The sequence below is a fragment of the Rattus norvegicus genome, chromosome 13 (genome assembly GCF_036323735.1).
Source record: "Rattus norvegicus strain BN/NHsdMcwi chromosome 13, GRCr8, whole genome shotgun sequence".
In the NCBI taxonomy this organism is placed as follows: Eukaryota; Metazoa; Chordata; class Mammalia; order Rodentia; family Muridae; genus Rattus; species Rattus norvegicus.
Window position 1 is genome coordinate 84,725,672 of NC_086031.1, and position 19,156 is coordinate 84,744,827.

Consider the following 19,156-nt stretch of genomic DNA (forward strand, 5'->3'; position numbering starts at 1 on the left):
GAAGAAGAAGAAGAAGAAGAAGAAGAAGAAGAAGAAGAAGAAGAAGAAGAAGAAACAGCCCTGTAGGAGGACCAGCAGTCTCAATTAATCTAGACCCCAGAGATCTTTCAGACACTGGATCACCAACCAGGCAGCACACACCAGCTGAGATGAGGCCCCCAACACATATACAGCAGAGGACTCCCAGGTCTGGGTTCAATCAGAGAAGATGCACCTAACCCTCAAAAGAGACTGGAGGCCTCAGGAAGTTTAGAGGTCTGGTGGGGTGGGTGGAGTAGTGACATCCTTGTGGAGATGGGGGAGGTGGGAAGGAGGTATGGGATGTGGAACAGTCAGAGGGTGGACCTGGAGGGGAATAAAATCTGGAATGTTAAAAATAAATATAAATAAATGGATAAATAAACAAACCAACGAAACAAACCAACACCACAGTAATGACAATGAAGGCTCTCAAAATAACCCTGGAAACTCAGCCTCCCAGAAGTGGCCCAATAAGGTGAAGATATGAAACAAGGTTTCTACTCCGTCGGGGACACACAGCCATGTGAGTTAGCTGTCAACTGATATCTAACAGAAGCCTTTTCACGTGGCCCTCTGTCAGACAGCCCTGACCAGCATGTCCGTGCTGCATGCACCCACTACAGCTCTTTTCCTGTGTCTCTCACCACTCCACAAATCGTGTGAAGGAGAAAGATAGCAGCGACCAGAACTGTTGTCCCGGAGACAGAAAGAAGACTGCATCAGTAGCATGACTCTTTAATCACTGGTATTTACAATTTATCATCTGACAGACTTACAGGGAATAAATAAAGAAAAATACAATTGGCACCGCGCTCCATTCCGTTTTCTAATACAGAGGATTTTTATGTGTCCGTTTCAGAATGACTGTGACCGTTTTAAGCAGAAATTAAATCCATCTGCTATTTAGCCCTTGACAAAACACATTACCCACCACAGGCTATTGAAAAACACCCAGAGGTTGTCTCCTCATAGAAGAGTCCACCGTATTACTACAGGAAGTAGCTCCTCAGGAACAGGACATGGGGCAAGAAGAAGGGAATCCAGAAACAGCAAAGAACCATTTTGCACTGAAAGGAATGTTTTCTTGATGGACAGCTGTGGTTGCAGATCAGCCTCGGAACTTAGGTCTGCCCTCCTGTAAGACCTGTAAGGTTACTGGCAAGGTGTCTGTAGGAGAAACTAAATAGCTTTCTTCAGAGGGCTGAGTTTGGAGCCAGAGTCGTCTTCTCTCTCTCTCTCTCTCTCTCTCTCTCTCTCTCTCTCTCTCTCTCTCTCTCTCTCTCTCCCTTACAAAGACTACAAGGGTATACACTGCCTGAGGGCACTTTTTTCTTTCTCTTTTTAATTGAGAATAAGCCCTCTATGTTATAAAGCACTTCTCCCCCAAATTAACACAAGTGATACATACTTTCTCCATACTTTATTCATTAAAAACATAAAATTCACAAAATATTCACTTGTGAGCTAGGAACTTCATAAGCCACAGACTTAAGGGCTATTTTCCTGTAGTCCTTAAGAAAGTCAGGGTAAAAGTGTCTAACAGAAAACCCAAGGTCTAGGAGATTACAGTTTCAAATGTTCCCCAGGAAACTGTTGTGCTTGCATTTAGTTTAACAGCTAAGCAAGGACAAACAGTTAAGCAAACGAAGTTTCTCTGGTACTCGGAAGACAGCATTTAACCTCACATTAGGGGTTTATATTTGTGTCGTATGTGTCTTATTCCAGCCCCATTAAGTGCTTCCATTCCATCCCATTTAATTCTTGACCAAAGTACTGCTTTCTCCTAGACCCCTCTCACCAACAGGTGTCCTGTTCTTCTGTTTGGAATCCCTTTCCACTTAAAAGCCCTTTATAATGTTACTCTTCTTAAGTTGTTCTTGGAGTGTTTGGGATACCAAACAGAGAGCTAAACACTGCACGTGACTCCTTTGTGATGCTGTGGCCATTCTGGGTCCAGCAAGGAAGAACTTTATTTGAAAGTGGATTCAGCAAAAAGGTGGAGTATTGTTCACTGATAAAAGAGCTTGTCCGTTTGATGTTCTCTCTCATTTGTATCAGTTTGATGTTCTCTCTCAGGTGTAGAGTAATACCTAGACAGACTCTTTATCCTGTATGCCACCAAAGCCAGGTTACAAACCAAGAAAGGGTCATAATAGCCAGTGAGCAAATGGGTACAAGGTAGGAAAACTGGCACAAGCCAAGTCAGGCCTAGAGTTCAGTTTTGAAAATGGGTCAAAACAGACCATGGTTTCAGTGGAGGAAAATAGACTAAAATATTTTCAGTGGTTGGGGGGCGGACTAGATTCAGGCTAAGGCTATTCTGCACTGATTCTTTTGTAACTTATTTCAAGTCTCAGATAATTGCAAATTAAAAAATTTCTGAAAAACTTGGGACAACTAAATGGTCCTTCCCTAGTCTTTTCCTGCCAGCCTACTCAAGTCCTGAGTAACTATCCGGTTTCCTTTCTTCTTAACTCAGGATCCCAGTTAATTCACCAAGCACCAATGACATTCATCCGTTGCCAGAATAGGAAACTTCAAAAAGGATTTCCCAGAGTACACCAGAATGTGCATCTTGCAAAAACATTAGGTGCTTACCTCACATAGTGCCCAAGGGCATAGGCTTCAAAACAAAACAAAACAAAAAGACTATACTGCAAGCGCAGGCCCAAGAATTCAACTTAGCATCAAAGTTGCAAAAACCAGTGGGTTGCAATTCTTTTCTTTTTGTCCTGGATGAAACCTGACACTGTTCAGTTTTCTAGTACATGTCTTTAGAACATCTTCCCACATTTCCTTCATCCTGACACGCCCCCCATCTCCTCTTTACTTAAAACATATGGCCTAGGACCACATCACGCTTTTCTCGTGGGATGCCGGGGTGGCAGATTGATGAACTTGTTTCCAATATGACACACAGCTCGATCAAAGATCCGACAAAAGTTAGTGTTGTCTAACTTACACCTACCGTTCCCATGTTCGCTGTGGCCATTTTAGACCAAGCTATGCTGAGCATTTCTGAAAGTGGATTCAGTACTTCATGCCCAAACAGCACATGGAACACCAAGTCCCGTGCACAGACAGCACTGTCACCGGCCCTAGATGTGGTCTAGAACTCACAGGAGAGCAAACTGCTTTCTGTACCCACTTCTCCAAGACGAGGAGGTCACTCCCTGATGGCTCGGGTGGCTACATGTTTCTATATCCGTGAAGACCATGTGCTCCCTCAACTCTGCAAAAATCCCTTGCATTGCCTATCATGTACCCACTATCGGTTTAATAGATTCAGGCCCCCTCACCCAGCATTTCTCCTTTACTTCCTTACCCTCCATTCTTTCCAAGTCACTTATTCTAGCCTCGCTCAGATCTCTTTTCAGGTATCAGCATTGACTTCATAGCCTCCAGCCAGCCCTGTCTCAACCACGTCTGACTTGCCTCACCCTGTGTCTTCCCCATAACCTCTCCTTGCCTCTCTATATGGCACCTTCCTTTTCATTTTCCCCCCATCCTCTCCATCCAGCCGCACATACACACATCCGTGTAACCACTTTTAAAAAACACTACCCACAGACTTGTGTACAGCCCTCTTTTGTTATACAATTTTGAGCATTCACAGACAATCTTTCCACAGCCCCAACAAGGCATGCTGTCCTCAGGACCCTCGTTTCCATTCCAGGTCACATACGTGACATAGTTACATATTTGCCTGGTCAACAGATCAAGATTTGAACATAGATACTAGGCTATAGATCTATAATGTAGAGAGAGATATCGATCCATGCCTAGCAAATGTGAGCTCTGGGTATGATTCCCTAACACTGAAAAATAAATGGACCTGGCTATTGTATGTATGCATTCATCAACAAAGCTATGAACTGAAATATGACCGTCTAAAAAGGACATCTTGACACAAATGATCCACATGTATTGTGATCACAAATAACTTGGGGAAATAACAATAACCCACAGTTTCTCATCCGTTTCTGCTTTCTTTAGATTTAGATTTGAACTACTTGTAAGTCTTTTGAGTAAGCCCGTATCATCTACCATGGTCGTCACTCAGACCTGTACTGCTAAAGTCTACTACTGTAAATAGAAACTAAAACTGTGTCTATAATACAAAGGTTTCAGTGCCAGAAGGTGGAGCCTTCTTCATACCAAAAAAAAAAAAAAAGTGCCTGTACATGATGATACATATTTGATAGCCATCTGGAATAGATTAGTTCCATAAAGCAAAGACCTGGAAATTTCATTTTTAAAGGGATACAGTGAACTGGGGGCAGGATCTTGAAGAGAATATAGACAAGAGTTGTGAAAGAAGCATGTCTGACCATAGAACTATCAAATGAGATAACATGAAGGCGTACCTGTTCACTCTAAAGCAGATATAAGGCAGGCGGTGGTGTTACTTAAATGATGTCTCTGAGGATTACTATCACCAGCCACAATTCTCTGTGCAGAAACTGAACCTACATCAAGCACAAGTCTGTTCTCCAGCAAGCACAAACCATAGCAGAACTCCAAGAGATTACTAGATCACCTAAGTCCATTTTTCTTGTGAGACAGTTAAGGAAACAAATTCAGAGAGACAGCAAGACTTGGGAAGATGGCATACTTGGCTTGTGGCAGAAAGAGGGCCAGAGTTCCCAACCCAATGCTCTCTCTTACCTCTCTGATCAAAGTTAGCCTCGGGAAAGACAAAAGCTGAGAATGGTAGAAAAGGAGAGATAAATTTGCTATGAGTGAATGGGATCCACGAATTAAGACTTAGGGTTATACCTATGCTGTGTCCTGTAGCCATGCTGAACCAAGAAGCACTCGGGTTTCTAAGAGACCGTGGAGCAAGCTGAAAGGATAAACATAAGCAAGCCACCATTATTATACCTTGACTTGGGAAGCTTATTTGATAATCTTTTTTTTGGTTTCCCTCTTTAGGATTTAAGGGGTTTGTAATCTAGATTTCTGCTGAATCTTAGAGTCTGTGGAGGATGAAAACTTAGGATCTGCTCTAAGATGACTCCTGCTTGATTGTGCATCAGTTCTCATGAATCCTGAAGCCAGAGCTTCATGCTTTGCCACTGGCCAACCTCTCTTTGGCAAAACCACTGTCAGTAACACCGAATGGTCATCCTTTTATTATCCCATATGTAGCCAGTAGTCAAGAACCTCTTCCTTGCATACTTCTTCAGCTAGTATCAGAAACTTCTCAGAGATGAGAGACTCCCCATCTCTGGGGAAGCCCATTCACCTGTGTATGTTCTATTTCTATAATTTCCCAAGTAAAGAGTGGAAATCAGTCTTCCTACAACTTCTTTCATGGGTCTTGGCTAAACTTTTGAGAACACTCCAAACATGTCTCTTGTATGTTGGACATGACTTTGGATACTTATGTTTGAGAAGTTGAAAACCTAGCCTAAAGAGTCCCACAAAGGCATCGCGTATTGAAAGAAATAGAATTGGACAAGAGGAACCAAAGAAGCAACCATTAAAATCAAAATGCTAGGCTTTACTGATTAAAGTCAAGTTGTCACTAAAACACACAGATGAAGACCTTCACATGTTACCAACAAATAGTACACTTGTTAGTCATCCTCCAAGGACCTCCTTTCCTATAACCACAGTCTACTGGGAATCTTGTGCAATCTTTCCCTTCTGTGTCCTTCTGTCCTTCCAGCTTTACAACAGACATTTCTTTCTACCCATATGCCCTGTTTCATAGGTAGGCCACGACCTCTGGCCATGATTGAAGAAAACTTTCATTCCAAGAAACAAGGTAGAGATTTTTAAGTACATGGCACTCACTTTGAGGAAATAGATAGATAGATAGATAGATAGATAGATAGATAGATAGATAGACAGACAGATGGATAGACAAATAGACAGACAGAGACAGAGAAATCTGAGAGTCATGTCCAAATCAGAAAATCACCCATTAGTTGTGGAATGCCAAGTCCTGCAATTCTTCATGACTACTAAGTATTTTCCTTAAGCCTAATCTCATGGTTCCCAAGACATTCATATTCTTCAAGTTTTTTTCTTTCTAAAGGTATTTTTACAGAAAGTGACATGGAAAAATATTGTAGGATCTGCACACTTATAAACATAAGCATAACTTTTATAAATTATCTTGAGTTTCTAGTCTTCATTATCTAACCCTTCGGTATATCAAGTAACACTTCTTTTACTAATATCTGCTCTATATTTTTTCTTTTTTAGTTATTTCATGTAAAAAAAAGTATATATGAGTCAATGGTAGGGAACAGGGAAGTGCAGTGGAGGAGGTGAGGAACAGAGAGGGCAGAGTGACTAATTCTCTGTCTCTCGGGTCCATTGACTGTCCAGCTGGAGTGGCTTAGATGTGGGTGAGCGGTAGGTCTTGTGGGGAGGATCTGGGCCACAGGAACACTGCCAGGTACCGATGGCATCACTCAGCTCCTTGTTGAAGAAGCAGAAGGTGTATTTCTTGGAAGGATGGTCGGTGCTTGGTTTCTCTTCTCCAGCAACTGAGCATCAGCTTATACACAGAGTCGGGGCAAACGGCTGGTTGAGGGAGATAGATCTTTGGGAACACAAATTTGAAAAGAGAGAAAATTATGTATTAGGAGGCAGGAGGAGAATGGGCTATAGCATAACTCGATGTGTACCCTCGGCACTTTATTGAACTTAGTGACAGACATGGGTGCTATTCTCACAGCACAAGAGCTCTATCTCATCAGCCCATTTCTTATCACCTTCTTCTTCTCTAGCCCTCTCAAGCAGTATTTCGTGATGGGCCATCCTGTGGGCCCTGCCTTCCTGCCAAAGGTTACACCAATGCAAAAGGGACTCTGCTCTGCCATCAATGAGGGCAACTCTTGGCTGAGCCAATATGACAGAAATAAAGTACATTTGTAGCTTCAGCTCCATAAAGAATTTGAGGTTTTATTGCAATTTTGATCGGAACAATATTTCAGCCAGATGTAGAAGTTGGGAAGCAGGCTGTATCCTAGCAATGCCCACCATTGCTCTCTGTGTTTCCCCTCCTCTGTTCTGTTCTCATTTAGATGAGATTAGATTGCACTAACAGGCATATTTGAGATGCCCTAATTCCAGCCTATGATGCTACTCTGAAGTTGCCAGTTACCATCTCCACAAGCAAGATTCTACTCTGCTGGCTCCCAATCCACCTTCTGCATTTTATAATTTATTACTATCAGCTCCTTAACTGTACTTTTTAATACCACGCTATATTGACAGATTACTAAACCATACTTAACTTTTCCATGATCCCTGAACCATCAAAGTATCATTGCCTTTGCTGAACCCAATCTCTGTACCTAGTTAGTTCCCATTGCCCTGTCTTATCTCATACAACACCAGCCTGTATTCTGTATCATAGGAGCTGGGCTTTACCCGGAGTCTTATAATCACGTATGCCCATCAACTCTTCACTGACAATAAAAAAGACCAATAGGCAAAAATATTTGACTTCTGCTAAAATAGCAAATTAGATGACTATTAAATCAGATACAACAAAGTTGAAGTCAGAATTACAAAGCAATGGCTACAAAATACCAGGCGTTAGGAAGTAACCATTACTGATAATTGGCATTCTCAGATATTACTGATAAACATAAAATTGCTGGGCTCTTTCTGAGAACTTTAGAAAAAAAAGTATTATAATCACTTTAAGTTCCAGGTGTGGTAGTGGCAGGCCCAGAGTCCTAGCACTTGGGAGGCTCAGACAGGAGGATCTGAATTCAAAATCACCTTGGAAATGTGCAAGACTCAACCTCAAAGGCAACAACAGCAATAACAATTTCACTTGAGAAGTTCCAGTTACATTTCATAAGACTTCTTATCACACATATCCATTTGTGATCTCTTGTAACACCAAAGTAAAATTTAAAGCGATTGAATTTTAGTAACTAAGTTCTATTCATACCGTGAGCAATCAAGAAAAATGCCATCTGGAATTTCTTCACACCTTGTGATTATAAATTGAACACAAAAATGCCAGATGCACTTTTTTTTTTGTTTCTTTTTTTTTTAAATTTTTTCCCCACTTTTAATGGTTGGAATTTTTGCTGCGGACATTTAAGCATTTGAAATTTAGAATTCCTATCAGCCACACTGTCCTCCTTCCGGGTATCTCCTGTGCCCAGGAGGTTGGATGAACTAAGGAAATGGCCGTATCATATTTGTGTAGCTCAGGGACTACAGAAGCCTTGGAGAAGACGATAAAGACAGCACTGTCTATATCTGCTCAGATCAAATTCTAGAACACGAATACTGGAATTTCAACTATAAACACAATAGTAATCAAATTTTACCGAATCTAACACATTTGTATTTAACCAGCTATTTACATTTGACATGCCAAATTCAGAAATTTCTTCCTCAAAACTTAGAGTTGTAACTGAGACATGACCCAGTACGTGATGGTCATATTTGCTTTTGGCCTGGATTCAGTCAAATCCCTGACTCTTGCCCCTAATCCCAGGGAGATGGTCAGATGTGTGTGTGGTACACTGCTAGTACCCTGTAGGTAAAAATTAGTGGTTCTTTTTACATAGACTGCCTAAAACTAAATAAGAAAAGTAAAGTTCTAAAAGTTATTATAAATGAGAATTGCTATCATTTTCAATTGGTTAAAATTGCCATGTTCTTATAAAGCTGCATAACAGAGTTGAAATACCATTTGATGGCTTAGTGAACATTTTTAATATGGTGAACACTAATATAAAACTAACAGAATGCAGGAAAGGACTTGGCCTTCCTCTTGTGGCATGGGTGGCAGTCTTGTTTAAAAACCGACTCTGCGGGGCTGGGGATTTAGCTCAGTGGTAGAGCGCTTACCTAGGAAGCGCAAGGCCCTGGGTTCGGTCCCCAGCTCCGAAAAAAAGAACCAAAAAAAAAAAAAAAAAAAAAAAAAAACTGACTCTGCAGGATTTCTGTTGAGAATCATTTGAAGAAAACCAAGAGGCTCACAATGACCCCACTTTTGCCTATGATTCTAGGAATTACTCGAGCTAAGACTATTATTTCAACGAGTGGGATCCATTTCCTAATTGAGCACACAACTTTTAACTTGACATGTGTGGTTTAAATGCATTAATCTAAGAAAGAAAAGCTTTCTTCTTAGTCCACTGCCTATTTCATAAAGACAAGAGCAAATCTTTGCTTTATCACAATAAGAGAGCAGTTATCTCCTGTGCTGGATAGTTTTCGGTCAACTTGACACAAGCTAAGGACCTTAATTATGAAATCTAGGGGACCTCAATTAAGATAAGATCTCCATAAGATCTGTCTGTATGCAAGCCTATGGGGCATTTTCTTGATAAGTGATTGATTAGGGATTACCCAGTCTACTGTGGGTAGAGTCATCCCTTGGCATGTGGTCCTGGATTCTATAAGAAAGCAGACTGAGCAAGCTATAAGGGGTAGGCCAGCAATCAGCAGCCTCTGAATGAATATGGAAGCATAAACCAAATAAGTGCTGTAGATGAGCATTAAAAACTTAGCCAACCAAAGAAAGCTTGGTATCTCAGGGAGTCAGGACTCTGCATGAGTTTGAGGGCTCAGCTGTCCATCGCCTACAAGAGGATCAATTGGCAGGCCCAGAGGCACGTCCCCAGAGAAGGACCAGGGCACACCAGTCCTTTTGAGAATGTCCAAGTCCAGAAACATTGTTCACCAGCCCAAACCCCCATCATATCTTATTCTGATGGTTTTTTTTAAGCAAACACCATTGACTCCCCTCACTCCTCTTTTTACCACCAAGTAGACTTCCTGGACGATCTAGATTTACAAATAGACTTAACCTAAGATGGAGAATTTTGTTGCCATCCTTGAGCTGGGGCCTTCCGACATAGTCAGGACCGTCCTTTCTCCTTCCCTTGAGAGAGAGCACCCAAGTCCGTATTCCCCACAGTCCGTACCTGCCTCCCCTGGTCTCGGAAGAACTCTCCAGTATTCTCAATAACCTGCTCGTCCGACAGCTGGGAATAGGGCTGCTCCTGGCAAAAGGTGAAAGTCTCCCACAGAGTCACCCCAAAGGCCCACACATCACTTGCCGTGGTGAATTTGCCCTGTTGAAGGAGAGGGGGGAAAAAAGTCAGAGCAAGCCAGGCCCACAAACAAAGAGCCTGTTCCATGCCGGTCATCGGAAATCAATCTTCCTTCCCCCGACAAGGGCGAGCAATGCAGACACTGCCGAGATGTGCACGGAGGAACTAGAAGTGGTTACTGGAAAGCCGTCTGCTCTCCCATCCCTGTGACCTCAGCTTAGGCCTGCTTCTCTTGGACATGTAATCCAAGAGCTGTGAGGATGCAGTTCCTAAGCCCCTGGACTGAGCGTGAGAACAGAGGCCTCTGGGCTACCAGCTCTCTGAACGCTAGAAGGTCACCTGGAGGATATAGACCACTTTGGGAAAAGCCTAAGTTAGCATGAGAAATCGATTGTTTTGATGGTAGGAATAAAGAAAGGCTTTTAAGGGCCTGGAATTAGGCCTGGTGGATCCAGGATTCTCACTTCCCTATTCATTGATGGCCCCAGTCTTGAAGATTACTTTATCAAATAACAACACTGAGATCAGATGGGATCAGTGCTCAATAAACACACATTTTTCTATTTAATAAAGATAGTGGTACAGACATGTAAAGGGTATTGATTTTTTAGATCAGAAAAATAAAAGGAGTGGTTCACTAAATTATTCCAGTTAATAAGTCCATTAACAATTTAACAACTGATTAGGAAACATAGTCCTCTGAAGGTAACCCCATGTGTCTCTTTTGAATACCACACAGCTGCTCCTTTAGATTAAAAATAATGCTTACATATGTTAGAAGTTGATAAAATAAAGGTTCACATATATGGATGAAAAGGTCACCGGGTTTTTATACAATGGCAACTATTATATCATCATTCTTGCTCATTTTCTTTCTTTCTTTTTTTTTTTTGATCCAGGATCTCGCTATCTAAACCATGTGTGTGTCTAACAGCAATTCTCCTAGTTCAGCCTCCCATGTATTAGGAAAACAGGCAGACAGAAGTATTTATTCATCTTCCAAAGGACCTGAGGTCAGTGCCCAGCACCCTGTAACTGCCTGCAACCCCAGCTCCAGGGGATCTGACATGCTCCCTGGCCTTTGTAACCATGTGTCCTTACATGCACATCCCTACTTACTACAAATGCACATGTACACATGTACACACATATGCACACACACACACACACACATGCATGCACATGCACACAAACACACACACTTGTATACTTAAAAATAAAAAATCAGGGTCGGGGATTTAGCTCAGTGGTAGAGCGCTTGCCTAGCAAGCGCAAGGCCCTGGGTTCGGTCCCCAGCTCTGAAAAAAAAAAAATCAAAGACATTACATATAAGACATGCATACAGGAGAAAAACCATCAAAGGCAAGATTCCAAAGCATTAACTTATCTCCGTGGTGATGTTCATTTTTTTATTGCAAAATTAACTTATGAATCCTGAATGATTATCAGGTAGAAATAAGCAGATGAAGTAGAAATGAACAAAATCAAACCGGGCTCAGACTTTTCTCTGATTCTCTGAATATTATGGAAGACAACCAAGGTAACATTGTAGAAAGTGAGAATTTATGGTTTAATAATTGATAAGGGGCATGGTCATAAACTTAATATGGAAAATATATTACAACATATTTTTTAACAGATAAGGGTTTTAGTGCCCAGAATGAAGACCATTCAATGGGGAGAGCTAAAGTTTCTAGAGTGGTACATTACCGTTTCCCAGAAGAAGTAGGCAAGTCTATAATAATAATGACAGCAAAACAACAATAATAAAATGCTCAGAGAAGACCCTCTCAAATCAGGGGAAAATGTCAAAGTCTATGGGGCTCGCCTCCTGCCACCTCCAGTTTGTCCCGCTTCACACCTGAACAGCAGGTCAGTTGCTGGGACGAGGCTCACAGATGTAGAAACTCACCAGCAAGATGCTTTCCCAGGACATCCAGCGGATGGGGAGCACTGCCCGGCCCTGGATCCGGTAGTAGTCACCACTGTACAGGTTTCTGCTCATTCCAAAGTCAGCTATCTTGATGGTGTAGTTCTTGCCCACTAAGCAGTTGCGTGTGGCCAGATCTCGGTGGACAAAGTTGAGAGATGAAAGGTACTTCATCCCAGAGGCAATCTGGGTAGCCATAAACTTGAGGTTGGCGTAACTAGTGGCACACGTAAGAAAAAAGAAAGCAGCTATGGACAGGGCATATACTAAGCAACAAACCAGGGTTGAACCATATCCTGCCTCCACTCCCATAGAATGTTTGATTTCCCTTAAAGGGTAACTGCCCCATCATCCACCGCACATGAATTGATTCCCCATGCTAACCCCACGACGACTGATACCTTAACATTTACCACTCCCCGTTTTCAGGCCCTGGAGTTACTCTCATGGCTGCACAGTAAAGACACAAAGGACCTGACTCATTTACCTGACTGTGGCATTGCTAGAACCAGAACTTAGAGGCTCGTGGCGAGAAAGAAACTGATTGAGGTCTCCGTTTTCCATGTATTCCGTGATCATGCAGAGCGGGTCCTCAGTGATGCACACAGCTAAGAGACGGATGATGTTTGCGTCCTTGAGCCGAGACATAATCTTTATCTCCTTAAGAAAATCATTCCTTTGGAGGGTGTGATTGTAGATAAAGTCAGGGGTTGTCAGAGTCAGGACTGAGAAAGGAAGGAAGCACGGCAGCGCCCCTTCCTACCCATCGCACCAAGCCTGGCTCCCCATTGGATAATCTTTGAGATAACAGACAAACAGGCACCCAGGCCTATCCCAACCAACTTCTCCATGAACGCAAAGGACCTTTATTTAATTGATGATAATGTTTTCAAGGAAAAGCTCTATGACTCGCTTTTATATCCCTAGTATTTGGCAAAATGTCCACTAAATAGACTGTTGTTAATATTACAGATGCAGGTGGGTGTCGCTTAAAACCACCCTGCAAATGGGCTTTCCATTAAAGACCAACTCAAGTGCTTTAAGATATTTGCCTCTCTCTCTCTCTCTCTCTCTCTCTCTCTCTCTCTCTCTCTCTCTCTCTCTCTCTCTCTTTTTTTTTTTTTTTTTTTTTTTTTTGGAGCTGGGGACCAAACCCAGGGCCTTGCACTTGCTAGACAAGCGCTCTACCACTGAGCTAAATCCCCAACCGATATTTGCCTCTTTCAAAGGCTACTAAGTCATAATCTTAATAAAGTGAAGCCACTTTTTTTACAAAGTGGATAATCACCCTCTTCATTATCTGATCATTATTTTTTTATTTGCTCCTACCGGCTTTTCCCAATACCATCTGCACTGGCAGTCAGCCATAGCACACAGGGGATATGGTAGCCTGCTCAGAGTTGTTTGAAAGCCATTTGGGCCAAACTGGTAATGGTGTGAGTTCATAGCGACAGCCGCATTTGAGTTGTACATTGCCAACATGGAGCCAATAGCCTACATTCCCAAAAACTACATGGGCCAATCAGAAGTCTCCAGTGAGTTTTACAGGAATTCTGCACTGAAAGTCAAATTCTGTCGATATAAATTCTTGGAACCAATGTAGTCCTGATTCAGCGTCTCCCCTGTCCTTTTCCTGTGAAATCCCAGGTCATGGGTTTTGGTGATGTGTGAGGATCCAGAACTTAGGCAATCCATCACTACCAAACAAGAGAGTATAGATAGAATCTGCAAATCTCACCAACCCAAGCAGCCCAGAAATACATTGTCTTATCTCACACAGTGTTTTTATTCCCATTTGCCACCCTCTGCTGCCCTGTGAGAATATTAATATGGAGAAGATCCCATCTCATGTTAATATTCGTAAGACAAAGCTCTTGGTTAACATGCGAAAGCCCACACAGAGTCACTTCCTCACCTTTGTCTCCGCTCCAGTCCACATCCTGCCCACCGTAAGACTTTTAATGAAACCTATCATCACTTTTGAATTTACAATAATTTAGGGACCTAGGAATAATAAACTTCCTCTTGGGGTGCATATCAGCGAGACATATCAAGACAACACTCATGGGAAGATGCATGTGGTATCCAGATGTTCAGGTTTCCCGGGACAAACAATTAGTTTCCCACCGGCATGGCTCTCTGGGTGAGAATGAACTCATCGTGACTGTAAGAGCAAGACTGTCAGAGAGCAATGCAGCATTCTACAAACTGCAGTCTATGTAGTAAAGGACCCAAGAGACCACTAGCCAGTTGGGGACCCTGCTAAAGGACTGTGGATTCTTTTGCTCAGAGGTCCACGGATGTGTTTCCACGTAGAAGTAACTTCTCTTTTGTGAGGGGCTGCAGAAGAAAAGGAGCATTAAAGAGAAAAAGAAAAACAGGATGAGAATGTAAACAGAGATGTGGGAAAATGGAGAATCCAAAGATGTAGGGAGAAAGGTGTTTGCCATTAGGAAAAGCCAAGCCAGAGGAGAGGGTGATGTTCAAGATTATGTCTGGGTTTCATAAGGGAAGAATATATTTGGGCTGTTGTGTGACAGGTGAGGGGACTTAAGTAAGTATATAGCAAATATAATATAAATGCATACATTTGTGTTTGAAAGAGACAGAGAAAAAGATGGGCACTTCTGGTCAGGACCTATAAAGCCTTAGAGTGGGACAGCTTGTGGGACAGCTCACAGCCCTTCCCATCTCAAGAGAGGAAAGAAAAATAAAAGCTCGGAAACGTTCAGGAATATTTCTAACCCTAACCATGAAGCAAGCAAAGGAAAATTCAAAATGCAGACCTGGCATTCTTGTTGGCATCTGCTCGAAGCATTTTCACGGCCACCAGGACAGGCTGGTTAGCACTGACGTCTAGTGCGAAATCTTTGTCTTTGAATTTTTCCATTCCCTCCACTTCACAGAGATGAACCTAGGCAAAAGTCATCCAGTCTTAGCGTCATTCAATCTCCGGGAGATGCCTCGGTATTCTCGCTGGGCATGTCCTGGAGATTAACTCTTATGACTTGGGCAAAATAATCAGTGACCAATAAGAGGCTATGGGTGACATAAATTTGATTCAAGGAATTGTCAGAATTAATAAACAATGCTAAAGGACCCAGCTATTATGATACATCGGTGCCCTACAAAAATGTACATTGAATGGACTATTGATAGGAAAGGAATGAAGCTATAATGTAGTATTTTATCACAGCGTGTCACTAGAAAATAACATTTGACATAATTGCTTCCACTTTGATTTGAGAAAGTTAATCCCTTGATCATATAAATATAATGCAATTCCCTAAAATAATCCCTTAAATGAGGAGAATGGTGTAAATTATGCCTATGAGTTAGAAATAGTATAGTGAGCATAGAATTTCAACCCAAGGGACAGGATGAGTCCATGAGACAGTACAGCCAAATGTCCGGGGTCTCTCTGCCTTCTCTGACACCAAACCCCCCAGAAGGAGAATACTTGACCCATACTGGAAATCAACATCATATTCATTGGAAACCAAGTGTTGCATTTGATGATGTAACACTTAAATAACAGGACTCAAAGATTCCCATTACAGCTGAAAACATTGCTCTGAATTCTCTCAAGGTTCTGATGACTTACGTAAGAATTAAGAGGCAAATGTCTAATATTTCATGCACCATTCTGAGAACTCAGAAGAGGGCTCCTCCTTATCTTTGTGGTGATTTCATTCCTCTGTGGTTAATTCCAGGACCAAAAACAGGGGCGAGGTTGGTTTGGTTTTTGGTTTTTTTTTAAAACCATGTTGACATATAACTCTCATTAAGAGGGAAAAATTGTAGCAAGCAGCTGGGTGTTCCTAGAGAATCCACAAAAGATGATGATATCCATGCTCCCCACCCTCAGAAACCTATTGTAAACAGTGTTTGAAAGCTTGGGGGAGTTTTCAGGATAGCTGAACTCTTGTGGCTCTCTTCGTTTTAAATTTTTGTATAAAAAACGGAAATTCTAGGAAATCTACAGCTCTTACCCAAAGATGAGATTGACCATTAACTATCTAGAGAGCAATGCAGACAAACAGGGAAGGGAGACCTCTGGCTGAGAACCCACTTCTAGGTAAACACTTGTTCTACTGATCCTTTTTATCCCCACCCTCCACTTCCTTCAAGTCATCAAGGACAGGGGTCTCATTCCAAAAACCAACTCACCTCCCCAAACTGGCCTTCTCCCAGCTTCTCTTTGAAGGCTAACAGTTTCCTGGGGAACTCTTCCACAGCCACATCTTTTCCCGAGAGCAGGTCCATGGTGACGGCAGGCACAGAGTAGGTGTTGCCACCTGTTACTCCCTGGAGATTCACTATATCGGCTTCTGCATAGTGGGGCACGCCCTCAGGTCCATTGGGCTGGGCCGGCTTCACAACACCACTGCAACCTGAGAAGACACGGGCCCTGAGTCTTGTTCCCAAGGGTTTTAAGAAGATCTGAGAGGATAGCAAGAACTCAGCCCCATGGCAGCCTAACCGTCTTCATACATACTTACATGCAGACAGTTGTGCTTCCTCTAGACACCTTTCTTTTGGACTTCAGAATGTAGGCTGCTATTTTGTTTTTCACTTTTCCTACAGGGCACTGTCATGAACGAGTTCCCTGACTAATCCTGTGGAATTGTGTAGCTAAGCCTTAGGAAGGTGTATGCTGCTGTATTGGGATGGTACTCTTGAAGGTTGGAAGTTTAAGAGCAAATTTCTTTAATTTCAGAATGCTACCATTAATCTAACAGTCCAGTTTGGGAAAGAAAACATCGTATTAAATTTATAGACTAGTGTTTACCATAATTGTAGAAAGTTAGAATAGAATTGATATGGGAGACATGGATCTTAGGAAATAGGTTAATTACTTTGGTTCTGTTAAGAAAATGAATTCATATGTAGTCTTTAGTTTTGCTGTTTCTAGGAATTAGATGAATTCAGTGGTCTCTTCCTATGATTTTTACCCCATCAGTGATAAGGTGGATGTTAATTTCCCTTCTTCTTTCTGCATATTTATTCCTGAATGAGCTTTTGTGTTTCTATTTAGTCACACCACCTGGCTCAGGCCTTCCTCTCCTGGATATAAGTCCTCTGCTGCTGATCCTGTCACCTCTAGGCTGATGACCATGGACTGCTTCTGAGGATACCATCGGTGACCCAGTACCACTTCTTATGTAGCACTTTTCAAAGGAGACTGGGCTTTGAAGCAACTGGCATTATATACCTTATTCAATACTTTTACTGAGAAGAGCCAAAAACATATTTACTATAAAAATAAAATCTTATACTAGTGTGATGATGATTTTACCAAAGAGAAGTCAACAAATTAAGCCATTCGACTATCCAGAGAGTTACCCAGAGATGTAGAATGCCTTTGGCTTCATGTCTCTTTTCTCTTCCCATTGTAATTTCCAGTCTAGAATTTACCCCCAGTAAAGTCTGCTCTCAAGTGAGCACAGAATGGGCCTTCTCTCCCATTACACACGGAACAAGAAGGTTATCTGGATGAGACTGCTCAACTTCTTCTGGTAACACCTCAATAACGCTTTGACAGTGTGGGGGTCCCTCTGAACATCTTATGTTAAGAATAAAAGAAAGGGTCTCAGAATAGACTAGAAGCAGCTGCAATCAAACCTCAAGGCAGACTGTGCACTTCTCCAGATGCTGGCACAGACTTAGTAGACTTGGTTAACCCGTAAAAAGACTGTTATGCCTCTACCATATCAACCAAAACTTCTCTTTCAACCCCCTGCCTATTATTTCATCCTTACCAGACTCTTCCTCTCCTGGAGCAAATTCTGGGAGCTTTCGGATCAGTCTGGATGGCTCCTGGTAGTCAGGGCGAAGGGGAAAGATTCGATCATAAGTAGAGTTGGACTCCTGTTCACTTGGTGATGAGGAGTGGTTGTTATTGAACATGCTGGACTCGCTGGGCAGGGAAAGGCTAACTGTCATTTCATCATCCAGCATCCTCCGTGAAGCCTGAAAGTCATGGATAGAGAGGGTCGTCACTCATTCTTTCTAAAATCCAGCCCTCCTGCTCAGTTTACACCTTCACCACCACCCCTACCCCCAGGAACACTGTAGCTGGCAGGGAGGCAGGCTGGCACCATGGATTCCCATGTTACAGAAATTTAGCAAAAGGTTCCTCTTTAGATGGCGGACTTTAACCATCTAACTCCTGCGTCGGCAACATTCATAAGCATCTACTGGAACACTCGTCAGCCTCATTTACACAGCACAGTGAGATCCTATAAGTAGCCAAAACTTTCTCCGGTTTTTAGAGTTATGGGAGTTCTATTAAATAACGGGTTTTGTTGACTTGTGCTTTAACCTTTTGATCTGTAGAGCCATAAACTGAAATGTCCATTAACTTGGGAGTTCTAAAACAGTAAATTAACAGTATATCTGATCACCCTAGTACTATCAGTTAGAATAACATGCTAGGTTTCACTAACCCCTAAACAGAATGACGAGTTACATCTAAAACAGGAAGAGACAGCGGCAAAAAACCAGCCGTAGTGGCATACATAGTGTCTAATGTGACTGCCAACGTCTAATGTGACTGCCATCTTCAACGAAAGAAAACCGCTGGCATCTGGTGGGTGTAGTATTTGAATCTGAACATGTAAAATATTCCATTTTACTAAACACACATACACAGCATCTTAGATCTTTCTACTAGACCAGCCAGTTCTGTGTAGCAGTAACATACTCAGAACAAACATGGAACCCAGCACATAGTAGGTTCTCTATCAATATGGGTTGACTTTCTCAAAGAAGTATTGCTGAAGACACCATCCAAAGTATCAACAAAAATTGGTATGGACTAAAAATATATTTAGTAGTGCTGTTGGTATGTGTATGTAAGCTTTTCTACACAGACAAAAAAAATTAGATATTATCCCAGCAAGAAATCCAGAATACCATCCTGGGGCACTGTGAGTCATTCTATAGGGCTATATACAGTAGTAGAAAGAATTTCTTGAAGGATCAAGTTAAAGATCCAAAGGCAAAAACTGCTTCCCAGACTGGCTTGGATCTCCCAGGTGAGGAAGATGTTCAGCAGATTTCAGAAGAAAGACCCGGAGACGGGTGGTAAATTCTAGATCAAATAAAGAGGGGCAAAAAGTCCAGAATAGAGAATGTAGAGTCTCTCTCTTTT

At 42.1% G+C, this 19,156-nt stretch overlaps 1 protein-coding gene across 8 annotated transcripts in view; it reads right to left on the reverse strand.

Moving 5' to 3' along the window:
• Window positions 1–740: 740 nt before the first annotated feature.
• Ddr2 (discoidin domain receptor tyrosine kinase 2) overlaps window positions 741–19,156 on the reverse strand; it is a 124,621-nt gene continuing 106,205 nt past the window's right edge. For 7 of the 8 annotated variants that reach the window (XM_008769761.4, XM_006250229.5, XM_063272617.1 and 4 more), the window contains 7 exons: window positions 17,763–17,973; window positions 16,171–16,394; window positions 14,787–14,914; window positions 12,488–12,676; window positions 11,983–12,217; window positions 9,942–10,091; window positions 741–6,580 (listed from right to left, as the gene is read on the reverse strand). In XM_008769761.4, the coding sequence (XP_008767983.1) occupies window positions 6,446–6,580; window positions 9,942–10,091; window positions 11,983–12,217; window positions 12,488–12,676; window positions 14,787–14,914; window positions 16,171–16,394; window positions 17,763–17,973 (1,272 nt within the window). In that variant the 3' untranslated portion in view covers window positions 741–6,445. The remainder of the gene's footprint in view (window positions 6,581–9,941; window positions 10,092–11,982; window positions 12,218–12,487; window positions 12,677–14,786; window positions 14,915–16,170; window positions 16,395–17,762; window positions 17,974–19,156) is intronic. The other variant, NM_031764.3, reaches the window with a different exon arrangement.